The following is an 18,353-nucleotide window of genomic DNA, read 5'->3' on the forward strand; positions in this document are numbered from 1 at the left end:
ATACTTATATAACTCTAAACCGTTCATTAATGTAACAACCCAAAAATTCAGAGTAAAAATTTCATTTTTCAATATAGTCAACCACAAGTGTCACTTATTGCAAACATTCAAAAACATGGTTTAATTAAAATATTTATGAGAGTTACATCCCAAAATCACGTAATGCGGAAAACATGGATGTGCGCATTGCGATCAAGCCGGACCCTTTCTTTCCAAACCGATAATACTTGAAACCATAAATAAAACTGTAAGCACGAAGCCTAGTGAGTTTCCCAGAGCATACCCCACATAATCCACGTAATCACATAAACCATATAAATCACATAAGCCCTACATATAAACATATAAGGATGCCATGGAAACCCTCCAAGGTCTTACATCGGGTGCCATGGGAACCCCCATATGGTCTTAGCCCACTGCAATGGGAACCCCTACATGGTCTTAACTAAGTGTCATATAAACCATACATACAAACATATAAGGATGCCCTGGAAACCCTCCAAGGTCTTACTCCTGGTGTCATGGGAACCCCCACATGGCCTTAGCCCACTACCATGGGGACCCCCACATGGTTTTAACAAACTGCCATGGGAACCCCCACATGGTCTTAGCCTGGAATTCCATGGGAACCGCCACATTGTCTTATATCCAATTGCCTCGGGAACCCTTAGGGTCTTTCATGCAAGTATCACAAAGACAACTAGCATATCACATACCATATAATCAACTAGCATACCACATAACACATAATCAACTAGCATACCGCATAACACATAATGGGCTGGCCTTGGTGCCTTCGACCCATTGGTATGGTGAGGAGACTCACCTCGATTGTAGAAGCTTTTTGAACGAAATCCCTAGTTGCTGCCCTGACAACCTCTCGAGCTAATAATACCAAATGAAACCTAATTAGCAATTGGGTTCTAGTCCGTAAATACAACTTCATACCCGGGGTAAAAAGACAATTTTATCCCTAACCTCTTGCTGTCCAAAACTATGGCCCAAACTATAATATGAAAGGCTCAAAGGCCAATTAATCAACCAATGGCCCAATTTTCCAAATTGGGCTTATACCACTATATGGGTCTTTCCATGAGGCCCAATCCTTCTTTTCAGTCCAATACACTTTATATTCTGATGGTCCAATAATTATCCAAACAGTTAAGCCCAAAATGCTAAAAACCACTCGTGGCCGAAACCATGGCCTAATTTTCCAAATTGGGCCCAATTCCTTCCGGGACCTTTTCAACATCTCCAACAGCCCAAAACCTGATGGCCCTACAGGACCCAAGACAAACAAGCCCAACAGCTGGCACACACCGAAGCCTAATAATCAAACACCACCTGACTGAGTACGCAAGGCGTACCTAGCTGTACGCTAAGTGTACAAGCTGTTTGGCTTGTACGTTACACATACAAACTTATACGCCCAACGTACTACTCCATTAAGCTAAATCCTCGTTAAGCTCTTAATTCTCGGTCCAACAAGTCCAAACCACATATCTACATCTAATTAAACGAATATAACCATAAAGTTAATGACTTGGAGACTTTACATGCCCTAAAAAGACCGTAATAGGGGCCGAAGCTGCTACAATTGCTTCAACGTGAGTTGCTATCGGTATTGGAAATGTCCTTAGTTCCTCGATTCATTTCGTGGCTCGAGATCCATCATTGGCTAAATAATCATTTGGTTATGCCATTTTGGGCTTTGCTCTAACCGAAGCTATTGCATTGTTTGCCCCAATGATGGCATTCTCAAATTATAGAATTCTACTTCCATGGAAATGACTCAAACTCCCACATAGATGGTCTTAAACTCTAAAGGTACCAACTTTATGGACCTTGAACCTCAGAAACACTAAGAGGGTGGTGTAGAAGTCGAATTTAGCTGTGAGGTGTCGAATGTCATTTTAATATTTCGTTAGTTTGTAAATTTATTACAAGGGCATATATGTTTCGAAGATTAATGTAACAGTCCCTTGTATTTTTTATTTGCTTTCATATTTCCTATAAATAGGGGTGTGTAATAGAGTAGACAAGGACTTTGCTTTTGCTCATTCGTGTAATCTTGTCTATTCTCTCTGGACTTGTTGAAAGCTAATTGGAGTCAAATAGATTATATTTACATCTTGTGTTCATCATTCATAATTCACTCTGATCTTTTTATTCATTCTCGATTTCATTGTCGCTACATTTGGTATCAGAGCAGGATTTATACATAATTGATTTGTTTTTCTGAATTTTGCAAAAGTTTTGTGTCTCATTCTAGATTTAAATTTTTCGCTCTTTTGTGTCAGAAATTCATCCTAGATCTACTGTTGTGAGTCGATTCTGCATTCCAATTGCTAAATCGAGTGTTCGATTGGTGATTATCAAGAGTTTTTTTTTTTTTTTTTTTTTTTTTTTGATCTAATTCAAATTTAAAGTTTACTCAAATTTTGTCTGTTCTTAAATGGCGAACTTCAACATGAACACGATGACGTCTTATTCTCATCTCCTTGGTTCATCGACTAAAATTCTGATGCTGATACCCGAGTATTATGATCAGTGGGCCGATCGGATGGAAGATTACTTAAATGGAATCAATGAAGAGTTATGGAAATGCATTCTCGGTTATGTTCGTCCACCTGCTTCTGTTCAAAGTATTGAAACTTCTTCCACTAATTCAAATGTCGTTGAGCAAGCTGAAAGATTAGCAAGGAATGAGAATAAGTGCATGAGAGAACTCGGATGTGCTCTACATCCTGTTGTTTACAATCACGTTCATAGTTGTAAAACTACTAAAAACATATGGAATACTCTGAAGGAAAAGTTTCAAGGGATGAAAAGACAAAAATCAATTAAGTGAAAATTTGTCTAGTTGAATTAAGAGAATTTAAACAAAAAGATGGTGAATATATCGAATTGTACTACGATCGTCTAAATGAGCTAATTTACAAGTGCAGCCGATATGGAATCACCAGGTCAACAATTTAGTTTAATATCACGTTTGTTATGAGGGTTCGCAAGGAATGGCGAAATGTGAGTTTAATGGTGAAGACTCGATAAAGTTTTGATAACTTTTCGTTGAATGATTTGTACAATCTGTTGAAAACTCATGAATCCGAAGTTAATGAAATTTCTGTTGAAGTGAAGATTAGTCTGGGAGGTTCACTAGCTTTGGTTTCGATAGTAATTGGAAGGGAAGAAGAGAGAGAGAGAAGCTAATGAGAAGGAAGGTTCAGATAATGAGGGTCTGATTGCAAACTCCGATGATGAGGCTATTGCATTTGACTCTAACAACTGAGTAAAGAAATTCTTTAAGAAGCCATTCAATGCAAGGTCAAAAAATAGTGATGCGAAAGGAAGTGTTGTTGGGAAAACTGGAGGTGATGAGAAGAAGGAAGAAAAGAAGGAAGTTCGTGATAAAAAGGAAAAGAAAGAGAAAAAGCTTAATGACGATGTTGAATTCGACTGCCATTATTGCAATGGTGCGAATCATATGGCATCTGACTGCATGCTTCGTAAGCGTTATGAGAAGAAGAACAATGTGAAAGAGGAAGCTTATTACGTGGAAAGGCTGGAAGAAGTTCGTGTAAAAGCAAAGGGTTTGTCTTTGGTGGCTAAGGGTGTAGATGAAGAAGATGGCACATACCAAATTTGGTCGTCAGGCTCGGACGATGAAGGGATTTGAAACCCTGCACATGGGACGATGTTTTCCGTGCATGAGGAAGGAGAGGAAGAAAATATAACCGAGAAGTGCTTTATGACAACATCTTCGCATAAATCTCCAATGACTTCTCAGGTACGTTCTCTTTTACAATCTTTTAATATTCCTTCAAGTGCCTATTATTCGATTTTATCTGAGTTTGATGCAGCACTTACTTACATTAATGATTTACTTATTTCTGCTAGTAATGAGGCTAAGAAGTCAAATACTCAACTCTTAGAAATCTAAATGGTGTTAGATTCGAAGAAAATAATAATCGAATACTTAGATATGCAAATAACAAATTTGATGTGTGATAGGGATAATCTTAATGCAGCTGTTAAGCTTTTTTTAAAACAATGAAATATCTATTGTAAGTCTACCAAACGATTGTATGGAAAATTGACAGCTTTGCGGCATTCTTCGGACATTAGCAAAAAACCACATAGGAAACTTTTGCCCTTTTTAGCATTCGAAAGGGAGAAATTTGATTCTATTTTCTATGATTGTGAACAAACAATCGTTGATTTTGATAAAGTTCCAGATAATATATATGCATATGGAATAGCAAAAATGTCGGCCTCATCTGAAACTCCTTCAAACACAGACCAAATGGCTCAATCCTCACTGTTTGAGTTCTCTCTCGCAGACCTGCCATATTTAAATCCATGTGATTGGATCATGCTGATGCACCTCTTGATGAAGGATGAAAAGAAGTATGAACCAATTGTTGATCATATCAAGAGGATGTTGGTTTCGTACATCCCCGAGGTAGCAAAAATGGATGTTGGAATTGCCTCGGTGTTGCGAAAGAAACCAACAGTCCTTCCTGAAGCTTCTGCGAAAGACATTGAGAAGATGAAACTCGGGAGAATTGTGAAAGATAACTGGAGCATGATGTTCCATCGGGAATCGAAAGAAAGAGGAGACATCCATAGATGTCTATTTTCTTTTCCTGATAAACACTTATTTTCCACTACTTGCTTGAACTACATTCTGGAAATAACAGGCAATTGCAAAGCGAATGATGATGCTGCAAAAAAGTATTATTCGGATATGATCAGATGGTATATAACAATTCACAATACTCTCCTCAGTATTATACCCAAGCTCTTCAAGACGCAGAAACGAATACAACCATGAAGAGACTCCTGCCTCAATTGACGCAAAGAAGGATATTGTTGGGTCATATGGGTTGTGTCATTGTGTATTTAATGTATAGTCCATTTTGTATAGCGGGTTGGTCTTGTCCACCTATTTATTTATTATTAGGGTTTTACTATTTAAAGTGCATGCATGCACCGTATCTTGTAATCATCTAAGTTGTAAACCCTACACAACATTTACAACAGTCGTTCTTCATTGAGCTCTTCTAAGGTTGTACTTATTAATCATTCGACACAACTTTGATCTTCATTATGTGTTTTGATTATTTTACTTGTTTGAATCTAATCGATCATTCAACTTATCAACATGGAAGACCATGGCGGTAACATATGACACTTAGATATCAGACCATGGGGGTAACCCATGACATTTCAGGAAAAGACCATGGGGGTAGCCCATGGAAATTATATGTATGTTGCATGGTATTCTGCGATTGTATGTTATGTGATATTTTGGGAACTCACTAAGCTTTTGCTTACAATTTATTTGGTGGTTTCAGGTACTTTCGGTACTAAAGGGAAGGGTCGGGCTTGATGGATCAGCATTCACTCTCCAACATTTTCCGCACTCATTGATATGGATACTCTGATAATTTGACATATTTTGATGTAATGGATTTTTGGAAACAAATTATTATTGTAATTCCTACTTTTAAAAAAATGAAAAAATTTATCTGGTTTTTAAGTTTTTACACTTAGTAAGTTCCCCAATATATATCATACACAACACAACACAAATAAACATCTATGAGTTATCAGCAACCTTGGGGACTATCAACAGTCCCAGTGGGCAAACAACACGCCCGGTGGGTTGTCAACAACCTTGGAGACTATCAACAGTCTCAGTGGACAAACAACACGTCTGGTGGGTTATCAGCAACCCTGGAGACTATCAGCAATTTCAGTACATGATATCACATATCACAGTAACAACTAGCAAAACCCAACTGGTTAACACACACACACACACACACACACACATATATATATATATATATATATATAACACCATAAAGGCTCATACAAAAGTGAAAGAGTCACAAAGACATCTAGCATCCTACACACACAATTTAGTAAGTCGGCATTGTTGCCTTTGACTCACAAGCATATAGAGGAGGCTCACCTGGATCGAAGAACTCTGAAACGTACGACACGATCCTTTTTCTGCATTGCTTGCACCCATGAATCCACTAATACCAAAAGCAGATAAAATATTAATTAATAGCCTAAACCTCTCAATTTTGACCCAAGGTCAAACTTGGTCAAAAAGTCAATAGTTAACAGAAGTCAATGTCAACAAGTCAAACATTAGGCTAAGTACGCCCAAGGTATTCATCCCGAACGCATGGCATACTCACCATCCAGAAACGGAACCCCATACGAGTACGCGCAACATACTCAAAGTTACACCCAACATACTTAAAGTTACGCCTAGCGTACTCGGCTAGATGACATTTTTCCATTAAGTGCTTAATCTCTTAAGTCCTTTCATCAAACACTCAGATCTAGTCCCACAACACCATTCTAAGTTATAAAGTTTCCACCTTTATGACTTTCCATGTCTAGAAAAGGTCCAAAAGCCAAAACATTAACTTATTAATCCATTAAGACATCATGACACTTTCATGGAAGGAATAGAAGGATCAAGATCACATTTTTATGGATTCTAAAAGATCCATAATGTATAAAGTTTCCAACTTTATCAATTAGAACAATCCAACCACTAAGGTATAGCCTTTAAGTATCAAAGGGACCAAAAGTGCATCTTTTTCAACTTAAGCCATTGAGTCCAAGTCTCCAACATTCAAGTATGAACCACAATGATGTTTAGATGGATAAAGTTTCCAACATTATCCATAACAAAGTCACAAACTTCCAAGATCTAAACTTTATGCACTAAAATGACCAAAAGCTCATAAGATCCAAAACTAGCTAGATTTAATAAATACATCATTGAGATTCAAACTTTATACCTCTAGAAAAGAGATCAAGGTGAGAAAAGTCTGAATCTACAAGCTCCAATGCAAACAACACTTCTCCAATGAGCTCATTCTTCTACAGGATGCACCAAGAACACTTCAAAGCACTCAAAAACACCTTTTGCTAAAAATGCTCAAACTAGGGTTAGAAGTTTTCATAGGAGGGTGTTGGAGAGATGGATGATGAAAATGGAATGGGTTTAGGGAAGTTAAGGAGCTTAAATAAGGCTCAAACCACGAAAATAGGGTTTGGGCACTGATCGCGTACGTCCAACGTACTTAGGATGCCCTAGTACGCCCAACGTATGTGGCTTAACCCAAAACTGTCCAAACTTCAAAAGGTCGTAAATTCTTCGTTTCAACTCCGATTTCGACAATCTTTATATCACAGAAAGGTATTGAGGAGCTCTACGACCCTATCTAATTACTTTTGACTTAAAACACATCGAACTAAAATCCATAATTCATAAAAGAAGTCTAAAACACTACTTTTCCTATTTTACCCTCTGACTCCAAAGCACAAACCGAACTATTGAATCATATAATCTACGTTGCCCACATTCGAATGGGTCTAAACTTCTCTTTCCTAAAGCCCAAAGCCTTATGATACTTGATCTTCGGGTCTCGACCCCAAATTATGAAACGACTCGAAACAGGACATTAAACAAATCGTTGTAGTTGTTTTCCGTTATAACATCGTTCGCTTGCATCTAGTTAGGATATTTTGAGGTGTGGGTGTAGTATGGTGAATTATAACATGATTTTCTAAAGTAGGTGTGAGACCTATTTTGATAACATAAACAAATTGATTATCGAAAAAGCTCTCTTTCATTTATTCACAAAAACTAGTATATATACAAACTAGTAAACGTAATCCTCATTCTAAACAAACTCTAACCAAAATCGTATAAAATAGGAAAGATAAAAGGAAACAAATTATAGTAATCCTCTATGATAATAAGAATACTTTTTTTTTTCACATGTTAAATTTATAAGAATTATACAAGCTTATAAATTAATTAATAAATAACATTTTACATTGACCGAAAAGAAATGAACAATCAACTATCAATCTAACATAATAACTTAATAAAAACAGATTTGAAAAAAAGAGGTTTTCAACGCCGTATATTAACTGTATTCTACTAATTCATAAATATATTTTTAAAAAAAATATTATATATATATATATATATATATATATATATATATATATATATATATATATATATATATATATATATATATATATATATATATATATATAGTCGGTTTGACGTGTTGATCCGTGAACCCAAAAATGTAACCCAACCCGTTTACATTTTAGCAATTGCCAACACTATTGATTTCACGTCAGATCAAAGAGATGGTGTGAATAACTATATGGACGATGGATGATAATCATTAAACATGGTATGCTGATGATTTTAGTGTTACCAACAATTTGGTGTAATTGTAATAAACAGAAGTATCAAAAGGCTTTTAAGTCATGATTTAAAACAAACTAGGAGGTGCGGAGTGTACACTTGTATATATAAGACCAATTTGATCACATATACTACAAAATACAAGGGTCAAGGCGCGTCAGGGTTTCTATAAGAAAGAAACGCATACGAACATATCGACTAACTTGTGGAAAAGAAGATCAACACTTAGACCGACTGACATTTTTTCCGATGGATAAGTGGGAAACATGCATGTATCGATCTAATAAGAGTTTCCCCTCTAATGGGTTTGAGGAGTATATGGTCCAATGTGGAAGAGACCGTTTTAAAAGTTGTTTCATACAAAGTAACAAAACAAAAGAAAGCTTATATGGATAATCAACATATATGTATACCTTTCACGTTTGTGTTTGATACTTTTACTTTCTAGAGCTAGAGGTTGTTGATCTTGTTGGTGATTTTAATGCTATCAACATATTTTAGTGTAGTTATTATAATTTTGAGATAGGTTTAGTTATATTTACTCACTAAGATTGGAGGTACGAGATGCACACTCAAAGTGATTATTGTGAACTTGGGAATACGGGGTTCGGGGGTAACACCCTAGGGTACAGGGTTCCAAGGGGCGGCGCCCCTTGCGGGATCCAAGGGGTAAAAACCCTTGGTACCCATAAACATAAATGGATTTCTATAACAAAAAATAGTCGAGTCATGCATTTTCCTCTAAAACAGGGTGTGACATCATTGTGATGTAAGAATTGGTTATGCCTTATAACCACTTGTTTTGGCACCATTTGGTATCTAACCAATTTCTAACCATCGTCTTTCTTGTATAAAAGGAAGATGGGTGTTCCAGAAAATGGTTAACACTTTTGATACTCGAAATTAATCATATGCTTTCATGTGTCTCACCAAAATGCAAAACATCAAGGTGTCTTTTGTGTTTCGAATCCAAAAGCGACATGACTTCTAAATTGTCATTTTTGGATCATCACAAATCAGATTTCATGATACCCCAAGTTATTGGGTCGAAATCACAAATTTTAATAGATGATTACAATCACGATTCTAAAATTATCCAAGTTTATATTGATATTTTTAGATTAAAAAACTTACATGTGTCTCACCAAAAATGCAAAACATCAAGGTGTTTTTTGTGTTTCGAATCCAAAAATGACATGACTTCTAAATTGTTATTTTTGGATTATCGCAAATCAGATTTCATGATACCCCAAGTTATAGGGTCAAAATCACAAATTTTAACAGATAATTACACTCATGATTCTAAAATTATCCAAGTTTATGTTGATATGTTTAGATTAAAAAACCAATAGACTCTTCAATAGAGTTTAAAAAGGTTATGCATAATAATATTATCATTTCTATGAACTTTGTTTAAAAAAAAAAATTGCAATTCAAAAACTTGTTGTCGGGATGTCTTTTATCTAAGTATAATTTACAATATTATTTAATCATATGATTAATTAATATACAATTTGAACCAATTTTATAAAATAGTTCCTCACTTTGTTATATCAAAATACAAAATAAAATGTAAAAGTATATAATGAAAACGACATAACAGTGAAAATAGGAACCCAAAAAAATAATATTTTTTTAGAAGGGTTTGACTGACTGACAGGCTTTACAAACAACCCCCGTTGTGTGCCTCTCATTTCCAAAGCACACGCTTCTTTGTTTGCCTGCTCTGCTCTTCTCTCCCCCACCATCTTTCTCTGAAACAACAATGTCGAACTCGAACAGATCAAAATCAAATAAGAGCTTCTTCATGCCACTATTTTGTCGAGTCTCCATAAACGACACCGTCAAACCTGCCAAAATCTCGGAAACCCCCGCCACAGATCCTTCATCACCAAAACTCAGCTGTATAGGCCAAATCAAGAAGAGATCCACCACCACCACCACCACCAACAACAACAACAACACCAACCGTTTCCTCGCCTGCAGATTCTCCGCTTCAACCAACGCGAAATCCTCCGTCTATTCCAGCTTCAGTTACACTAAACTCCACAGACTCTTCTCCGGCAAAAACCTAATTTCTCCAGCTATTGACACTGCTTCTATCAACAACTGTAGCAGTAAATGTATTACGAATCGAAGCAACAGTTGCAACAGCAGAGGAAGAAGAGGTGTTAACACGAAGAAATATTACATGACTAGTAGTGATGATCCGGTTCTAATGAGAGTTATGGTGGCGGAAGAATTAGATCCGCCGTTGCCTGTGGTGAAATGTGGCCGCCGAGATCAGGAAACGAACGTAAATCTATGGAAGCGACGTGGAATCGAAATGAAAACACTCCAGATTCAGCCGATTCAATTGTCCATGGATCATCATAATACTAACAATAACAATGTCAATCGCAATTTTTCACTTCAAACATCCGCAAAAACCTTTTGATGAACGGATGAATCGATAAGGTAATTATTAATTATCCCCAAGATTCGAGAGGATATTTGAATATTGAAACTTTTATTAAATTATTGCTTCTTTTTTGGTTTTTTCTTGGGATGACACCACACTTTCGCTCTGTTTTCACGTGTTCATGTATTCAAACTTTGGAACATAGCTTGTGGTCAGGTTAATACTCGATTTTCTTTTTGTGGCTGGCTAGATTCCAAAAATGTTCTAATCACACACCAAACTGGGCAAAAAAGATAAACTTTTTGGCAAATTTATCATTTCACACTTGAGGTTTTATGGTAATTTTAGTTTCATTATTTTCGTTCAATTCAAGTCATATTACATGACATAAATCACTTAACAGTTTCGATGATGTATATATAATCAAATTATCTTATCATCTTCTTGATCCAGATTAAACTATCTACCTTAATTTATTTTTATAAAAAACGATACAATTGATATTATTTTTTTTATTACAAATATACAATGACATGTTTATTTGTCGTGTCTTATTGATCATCATCATTGGTGTTCCATCTCAGGTAGAAGCTCGAAGTATCTTCTATGTTTCGAAGGAATATGTTACGTAATTAATAATTATTATTTTTGTTTACATGTGCAATAAATGATAGTGTGAAACCATTATGAACATTTTGTTTATCGGCAGAATTGAAACTAATTATTTTTCTTTCACGAACCATAGAAATCGTATAATATTTGGTGATATGATTAATTTGGTTTGAAGACGAATGTCAACATCAATAATGGTGATATGATGTTTTTTTGCCATATATAATATTTTAAGAGTTAGATCTTTGATTCTTCTAGAATTAATAGAATATAAAGATACAAGTTGCTATAGCATGAAGCCATGAATACATGTTTTGAAGACGCCATCGACTGCACTTATTGCTTATTATATATATGAAAAACATATGTTCCAAATCAACCCAACAAATTATGTGTAATAACACTATATTACATTTTCAAATTATGTGTAGGTGTAAATTGTTATTGAGTTTGCCAGCTGTAAGTAGAGGGAAACTCTAAGTAGATGATATTTTATTTTGATGATAAGCTGCTACTTTCAACCCCAATCAACCCAACAAATTGAATGGAAAAATGGTGGTAATTTCAATTTGGTGAGAGACCTAACATGACATTAAAACCTTTGTTCCCTTAACACATGACATGATTGGACGGGAGAAAAATAACGATATGGACCGAAACCAAAACATAAAGAAACTTAAGGATGGTACAAGCAAAATATTCTTAATTCTTTTAATGATTATTTCACTTAAAGTCCAATTTTTTTCTTTAATTGTGTAAGTTACATAGATGATCTTTATGATTTATAATAAAATTAAGTTTAATTATTTATAATCACATAATCATATCCTTAGAGTTATATCACAAATGCACCATATATATTTGTATATGAATTCAATACATCTCGATTGAAGCCAAACGGGTAACAAGTTGCGCTGCTAGCCCTTTTTGGATGACAAAACTTATTCTTTTGAAAACAACATTTGTGTATCGAATGCAAAAGGAACAAACACATGTTGATTTTCTTTACATGCATTGTCGTGCTTTACCACTTTGCACGCAGCGGCTTTCAAAGCTGCATGCCCAGCTGTGAAACCTCCGCTCCCCAAACCAATGAGAGGAGATACACCAGTAAGATCCACACACGCATGCTTCCCTCCTATCCATCCAAAGACCAAAATGTCAGCCGGTCTAAGTGTGGACCTACCATCCTGTGGGTCCGTCAAAAAGTTCACTGGCGCTTCTTTCTTCACAGATATACCAGCACGCCGACAAGCATCAAAGAGAACATCTCGAACCACATCATGTCTATACTTGAAACCAGGGAGCTCTCTACAATGAACCGCGTGTTCCCCAAAGGTATCCAAACATGCCTTGCGACAAACTGGGCATATCTCGTCAATTGGGAATATGGGAATCATGAGGCGGTAACGAAGGATAGTTCGGTACTCCACATGAGACATATGCTGGCCAAGACCATCAATAGGGATAGTTAGTAGAAAATCTTGAGCATGAGGTGCCCGTAGACACTCAAAGACTGCTTTCTGTCTGACAGTCATCTCGAAGTTGACTTCCATATCTTGGACGATTTTGCTAAAAAGGGCATACACCAAAACTTTTTGGGATTTAGGGGGGGGGGGGGGCGGTGTCCTTATTAGTGAAACCACTACTGTCAAGTCCCGGAATCGTATCACGGAGACGAGTCATAGCACATAGATAATCCGAGTCCATACCACATATGTCACTGTCACGTAAGATGTGGTCTTGTAGTGCCCAAGATTGGGCCCTCGAGGCTACAAATACGTAGGAGGAAACCTCGTAGGCCGAGTACAAACCCAAACCACCAAAACGAATAGGTAAGGAAGCCAAGCGCCACTGAATGTCTCCAAAGAAGGGGCCTCCACATACCACCATATCCTCGATAGACCTGCGCAATCCCTTGTCAAAGAATAACGCTGCCTCTTCTATGTGTACCAGCTAACATGTTCTTAAACCAAAGAAAAGTTTTGCAATGCCCATACATGATCGATGCAAAAGGAGCTCACTTTGTGGGTCACATAGTTGTGGAAGAAGGCCCATCAAATCAACAGCATTGACCGCTCTTTTCATGGCCAGCCCGCTAATAAACCCCGCGTCTATGCTAACAGCCCCCCCAAGGAGTTTCACCCCCAAAGAAGGTCTCCCCATCTCCGTAGGGAATAAATCAGCCCGAAGCTTCCTACCATCACATAAGGGCCAAAAAATCTCCGTTTTCTTGATGTTCAACTCGAGACCCAAACCTGGACCATGCAACCGAATTATGTTCAACACTCTAGCCACCTCCTCTGAATCCCCAATGACAATCCCATCATCTAGGTACCAAGCATGGAGAAGGAGCTTAAAATGTCTAGATTAACATTTTAATCTCTTTCTCTCTCTTTCTCTCTCTCTCTCTCTCTCCCTCCCTCCCTCCCTCTCTCTCTCTCTCTCTCTCTCTCTCTCTCTCTCTCCCTCTCCCTCCCTCCCTCCCTCTCTATCTCTCTCTCCAAATCAAATCCCCAAAATTAGGGTTTCATGACATTAGGGTTTCCAACCTAAATACTAGCCAATTAGCCCCATGGTTGGGCTTTTAGGTCAATCAGGGCTACATTGGGCCCATTAGGGTTAAACAAGTCAGACACCACCCACTACCACTTCGGTTAGTGGTTGTTAACGGCGGCGGCCACCGCCTTGCGGTGGTGGTTATGATTTTTAGCTAAAATATTTAAGCATCCCAAAATAACAATCACACACACAAAAGCACACAGCCACCCAAGGTGGTGGCAGAATGGCGGCGTGAGGTGGCAACCACCACCTTACGGTGGTGGCAGGTTGTTTCCTTTGATTATTCCGGCCGTACAATATAATTTTATAACAACATCCAAATACACACCCAACCGCTCTGTGGCGGCAGACGGTGGTCGGAGGTGCTAGCCACCACCTCATGGTGGTGGTGGAGGCCCTATTGTGATTTTCGGCCAACTAGCCACACACACCCATACACGTCTTCTATTCATAAAAGGAGTCCAGCCACCCACCTGGTGGCATAAGGCGTCGGTGATGACACGAAATGGCGGCATCAACGACGATCGGTCGGCAACAACAGCGTTGTTGGTGACAGCCACCATGATCGGGAGCCATGGTGGTTTTTCTTGGGTTTTTCTAGACAAGCGAGCACCCATAATCATGTCACAATGAAGCAGCAACCCTCACAACATGAGTTCATTCCCAAAGCATGCACCCACCTCAGCCACTTCGGGTGGTAAAAGATGACCAGAGCAACGACGATGGCAAGGGCACGATAACAAAACGAGATGGAAAAAAACATGGTGATGCGTTTCCTTCCGAGTGCAGCAGTAGCAGCAGCATAAAGAACGTCCGCCAATTTGCAGTCCTAATCGTCGCCGATAGTGAAAATGCGATGTGCAAGACGATGGCTCAACATGGCGGTGAGGTGTCGACTGATACCGGTGATCAATGTAACAGTGACACTCGTAGCCCACCTCTTCACGACGATCTTGAGCTATCCCGATGTGGGGAAGAATGGAGGTTGACGGTGGTTCCCCTAGTGGCTTTAGCTGATCGAAAAGATGAGAAGGGAGGTGGCTGCCGAATGGTCACATGTGAGAGGTGGAGGCTGCAAGAGAAGTTAGGTTTTGGGTTAGGGTTTGAGAGGGTGATGGGATTATATGCCCCCGTCCAAAAATAGAACTTCCTGCATAATAACGTTTTCAGTCCCTCTTCCTCTCATTCTTCTCAAATAAGATCCATAAAGTACCATTTAGTCCCTTAGCCCCTAATATCTATTCAAAATAAGTCCCGAAATTACACTTTAACCCCCGAAACTCTAAATCATGTCATTTGGCTTCCCAAAACCAACACCCTGCTACTTATTATTTGATTTTGGTGTATAATAATATAAAATAATAATGAAAATTACTTTTTGGGATCCCGGGTTTATTATTTAATTATTCTATTTAAAACGGGATGTTACAACGCTCCCCCACTTAAATTTGATTTCGTCCTCAAAATTGTTTCTCATCATTCCTTACACGCCAGACAACTTGAACTACATGACCACAGTCCCGAGCATAACCCCAACCTTCCCAAGGCAATCAAAACTACCCCTAACATGGTTTTAAAACCTGAAAATGGACGAATTCCTCGTATTATGATCACATTACACAATTTGAAATCTGTAGTCTCGAGATGGCTTGGCTCCCTGACAGACCACTCATACCAAATCATTATTCTTGAACCGAGTCCGCTTATCTCTCAACCAACTATCCAACTTCTGATAACAGGGGGTTCATGATGGGTTTTATATAAACAATCCTATGTGTGCCTGCAACCCTAGATACGGATCTATGTTTTCAGTATTAGATACATAACATTATGAACACATGAAGATCCCTAGCATGCTTCTATGAATTTCGAAATTCATAAGATGAGATAGATTACATACCTCTTGTTGTTATGTAGTAATAACAACTTAAATCTTGAATCTCCTTATCCTTGAAAGCAAGTACCACAAGTGTAGTACCTCTAATGGCTCACAAACACCAAAAGCAAATGGAGAGGCAAGGGAGAGAGGAAGGAAGCTACAAAATTCGGCCTTAGGGCTCTTAGAGAAGTAAGTGGCCGATTTCTGTACCCTAGGGGCCTTATTTATATTGTGAGCAGCTAGGGTTTCCTCCAAAACCCTAATGGACAACTTAGACATTAAGCAACTCATGGAACCTTCTAGAATAAGGTCATAGATGAAAATATGATGGGCTCCCATCATAATTTCGTTCATCCATTTGTCCCATTGGTTTCCCAACCCAAAATCCAACTATCACACATTTGATAGTTTAAGCCCCTTTACTCAATTAATCTCTTTTAATCACTAAATTAATTCTTAATTAATTTATGACTAATATTAATTAAATAATATGATTTCTCTTTTAATATATTATTCTTATAATATATTAATAAACCATAATAACCTCTTTCTCTATTATTTTTCCAGTCAAGTTGCTTTGGTGAAGGCAACTCAAAATGATCATGCACAATCGGGTCAAGTACTTACCAAATATGGTTACGGGCTTAGACACTAATCCAACAGTCTCCAACTTGGATAAGTCTAGTAACCATAAATGCAAGTAGAATCCGATTAGCAATCGTAGCTCTCAAAGACGTTTTCGAACTCTGTTCTCATCAATAACCTGTCATTTAGATGTGATCCTCTGAACAAGATATCATGCGGACAATCACATGGAACATAATCATACTTATTGTCCAACAATTTGTTTCTCGATCTCAGATTCGTCTGATACCACTGATGGGTTTATACAAACAATCATATGTGGGCATGCAACCCTATAATGGTTTTTATATATTAATGATATACAAACAGTTAATGACATGACACCATAATAACTAATGGTGGTCTTGAGTTACTAAAATGGTTTTCAACATGGTGCAACTAGAATCCCCTTTATGTTAATAGATATTGAAAAATATACTTTTTTTTTTTTTTTTTTTTTAACCCTGAGTATATAAAATATTGGGTTATCCAATTTATGTGGCTATGGAACCTGTACGTATGGCAAGGGAGACCAGTCCACTCTTTCTTCTCTTTTGGATAATATGCCGATGCAAATCCATTCATCCACTCAATTTCCAGTTTTCCATTCTCCTCCGTCAAACGCCCACTGCCCATAATCGTCGTAACAATCAATTATGGCCGCTACGGCCGCCGCCAAGCTCGCTTCCGGCCTCCTTTCCTCCCCTTACACCCAACACCACCGCCGGAAACTACCACTTTTACCATTTCATCATCAGTATTGCCAACCAGGAAAGCATGTAACTCTGGCCCTCCGGAGAAATGGGATAACGTGCAAGGCAGCGGATGTGTCGTCCTCAGGCGTTTCTGAAGATACAAGGAATTGGATACCGGTGGTGCCAGTATCGGCGCTTCCGAAAGGTGAAAGGAGAGTGATAATACAAAATGGAGAAGAGATTCTCCTGTTGTGGTATAAAGATGAGGTGTTTGCTATCGAGAATAGATCACCTGCCGAGGGTGCTTATAGTGAAGGCTTGATCAATGCTAAGCTCACCCAGGTTTTGCTTTCTCCTAATTTCCCCCAAAATTTCTAGGTCGATTTCGAAATCGATGAATGTACTAGTTTAACAACATCAGTTATTCTTCCATTTGTGAGTGACGTTAAGAATGTTGTGCAGGAGGGGTGCATCGTATGCCCAGCAACTGATAGCACATTCGATTTGCGAAATGGTTCCATCAAAGACTGGTTTCCTAAGAATCCTGTGTTAAGAGTGCTGACACCCGCTTTAAGTAATTTATTTGTTTATCCAGTAAAAGTTGATGGTGAAAATATCTACATAAGCATGGGAAGATCAGCACCATCGGTTGCATCTGCAGAAATCGTGTTTAGTGGAAAGGCTCAACCTGGTATAACTGCTACTGATGTCAACGTGGATGAGGTAACTAACTTTGTTTCCTATTACCAATCATAGCATTGAGCTTCTAAGAACTTTTCCACTATATCTGTATTGGTGTTTAGGTAAGAATGGTGGTTGATGAAGGGTCTGGAGGATTTGGTTTTACAAATAAAAACGAATTGATAAACGGAAAAGCAGCCATTATTGGGTTCTTGTTGCTTTTGGATTTTGAACTTTTGACTGGTAAAGGGATCCTTAAGGGGACAGGCTTCTTGGATTTTCTTTATTCCACCATCAAGTAAGCATTATTACCTAGCCAGTGTGAAAACAAACTGACAGGTAAACTTGTAAGGTATACATCCGTTTTGCTGTGTTTCCAACAGTTTCACAAAGTTTGTGATTGAGTTATATATGTTGGTTTGAACATAAATATAAGCAATGTACTTTATTTTTATTTATTTTTTTACCTACAAGCAAGCTATATGGACAAGATGTTGTGAATCCCAATTTTTGCAAAAAATAGTTGTTCTTCATGTCATATGTATAAATCACACAAATTGGTTTGCATAAAAGACTAATGTCCACGGATAGCTCAATCTACATTGGAATTAAAATCTCATGCTACTACTGGTAAGA

General features: G+C 37.8%; 2 protein-coding genes and 1 long non-coding RNA gene across 3 annotated transcripts; all 3 read left to right on the forward strand.

The window, feature by feature from the left end:
- Positions 1 to 535: 535 nt before the first annotated feature.
- LOC145003261 (ATP synthase subunit C family protein) lies at positions 536 to 1,791 on the forward strand. Its single transcript, XM_078962398.1, is given in 2 exon segments — positions 536 to 685; positions 1,570 to 1,791. Coding segments are annotated over 2 exon segments (372 nt in total).
- Positions 1,792 to 9,918: 8,127 nt separating this feature from the next.
- Positions 9,919 to 11,399, forward strand: LOC145026996 (uncharacterized). The gene is made up of 2 exons (XR_013674947.1): positions 9,919 to 10,720; positions 11,249 to 11,399. It is a non-coding gene; the product is annotated as an uncharacterized LOC145026996 (long non-coding RNA).
- Positions 11,400 to 16,872: 5,473 nt separating this feature from the next.
- LOC145027007 (Rieske (2Fe-2S) domain-containing protein) lies at positions 16,873 to 18,175 on the forward strand. The gene is made up of 3 exons (XM_078976878.1): positions 16,873 to 17,378; positions 17,499 to 17,759; positions 17,840 to 18,175. Exons 1-3 carry the CDS (start codon positions 16,998 to 17,000, stop codon positions 18,017 to 18,019), a joined length of 822 nt encoding a protein of 273 aa, XP_078833004.1. The 5' UTR covers positions 16,873 to 16,997; the 3' UTR covers positions 18,020 to 18,175.
- Positions 18,176 to 18,353: the final 178 nt, after the last annotated feature.

Source organism: Lactuca saligna, chromosome 1 (assembly GCF_052625555.1).
Source record: "Lactuca saligna cultivar CGN05327 chromosome 1, ASM5262555v1, whole genome shotgun sequence".
Taxonomy (NCBI): domain Eukaryota; kingdom Viridiplantae; phylum Streptophyta; class Magnoliopsida; order Asterales; family Asteraceae; genus Lactuca; species Lactuca saligna.

What these genes read in the sequence shown, in the direction of transcription:
- LOC145027007 (XM_078976878.1), top strand. Translation starts at nt 16,998, where the DNA reads ATGGCCGCTACGGCCGCCGCCAAGCTCGCTTCCGGCCTCCTTTCCTCC. An exon ending in TCAATGCTAAGCTCACCCAG is followed by an intron (nt 17,379 to 17,498) that starts GTTTTGCTTTCT and finishes AATGTTGTGCAG; the next exon opens with GAGGGGTGCATCGTATGCCC. An exon ending in CTGATGTCAACGTGGATGAG is followed by an intron (nt 17,760 to 17,839) that starts GTAACTAACTTT and finishes ATTGGTGTTTAG; the next exon opens with GTAAGAATGGTGGTTGATGA.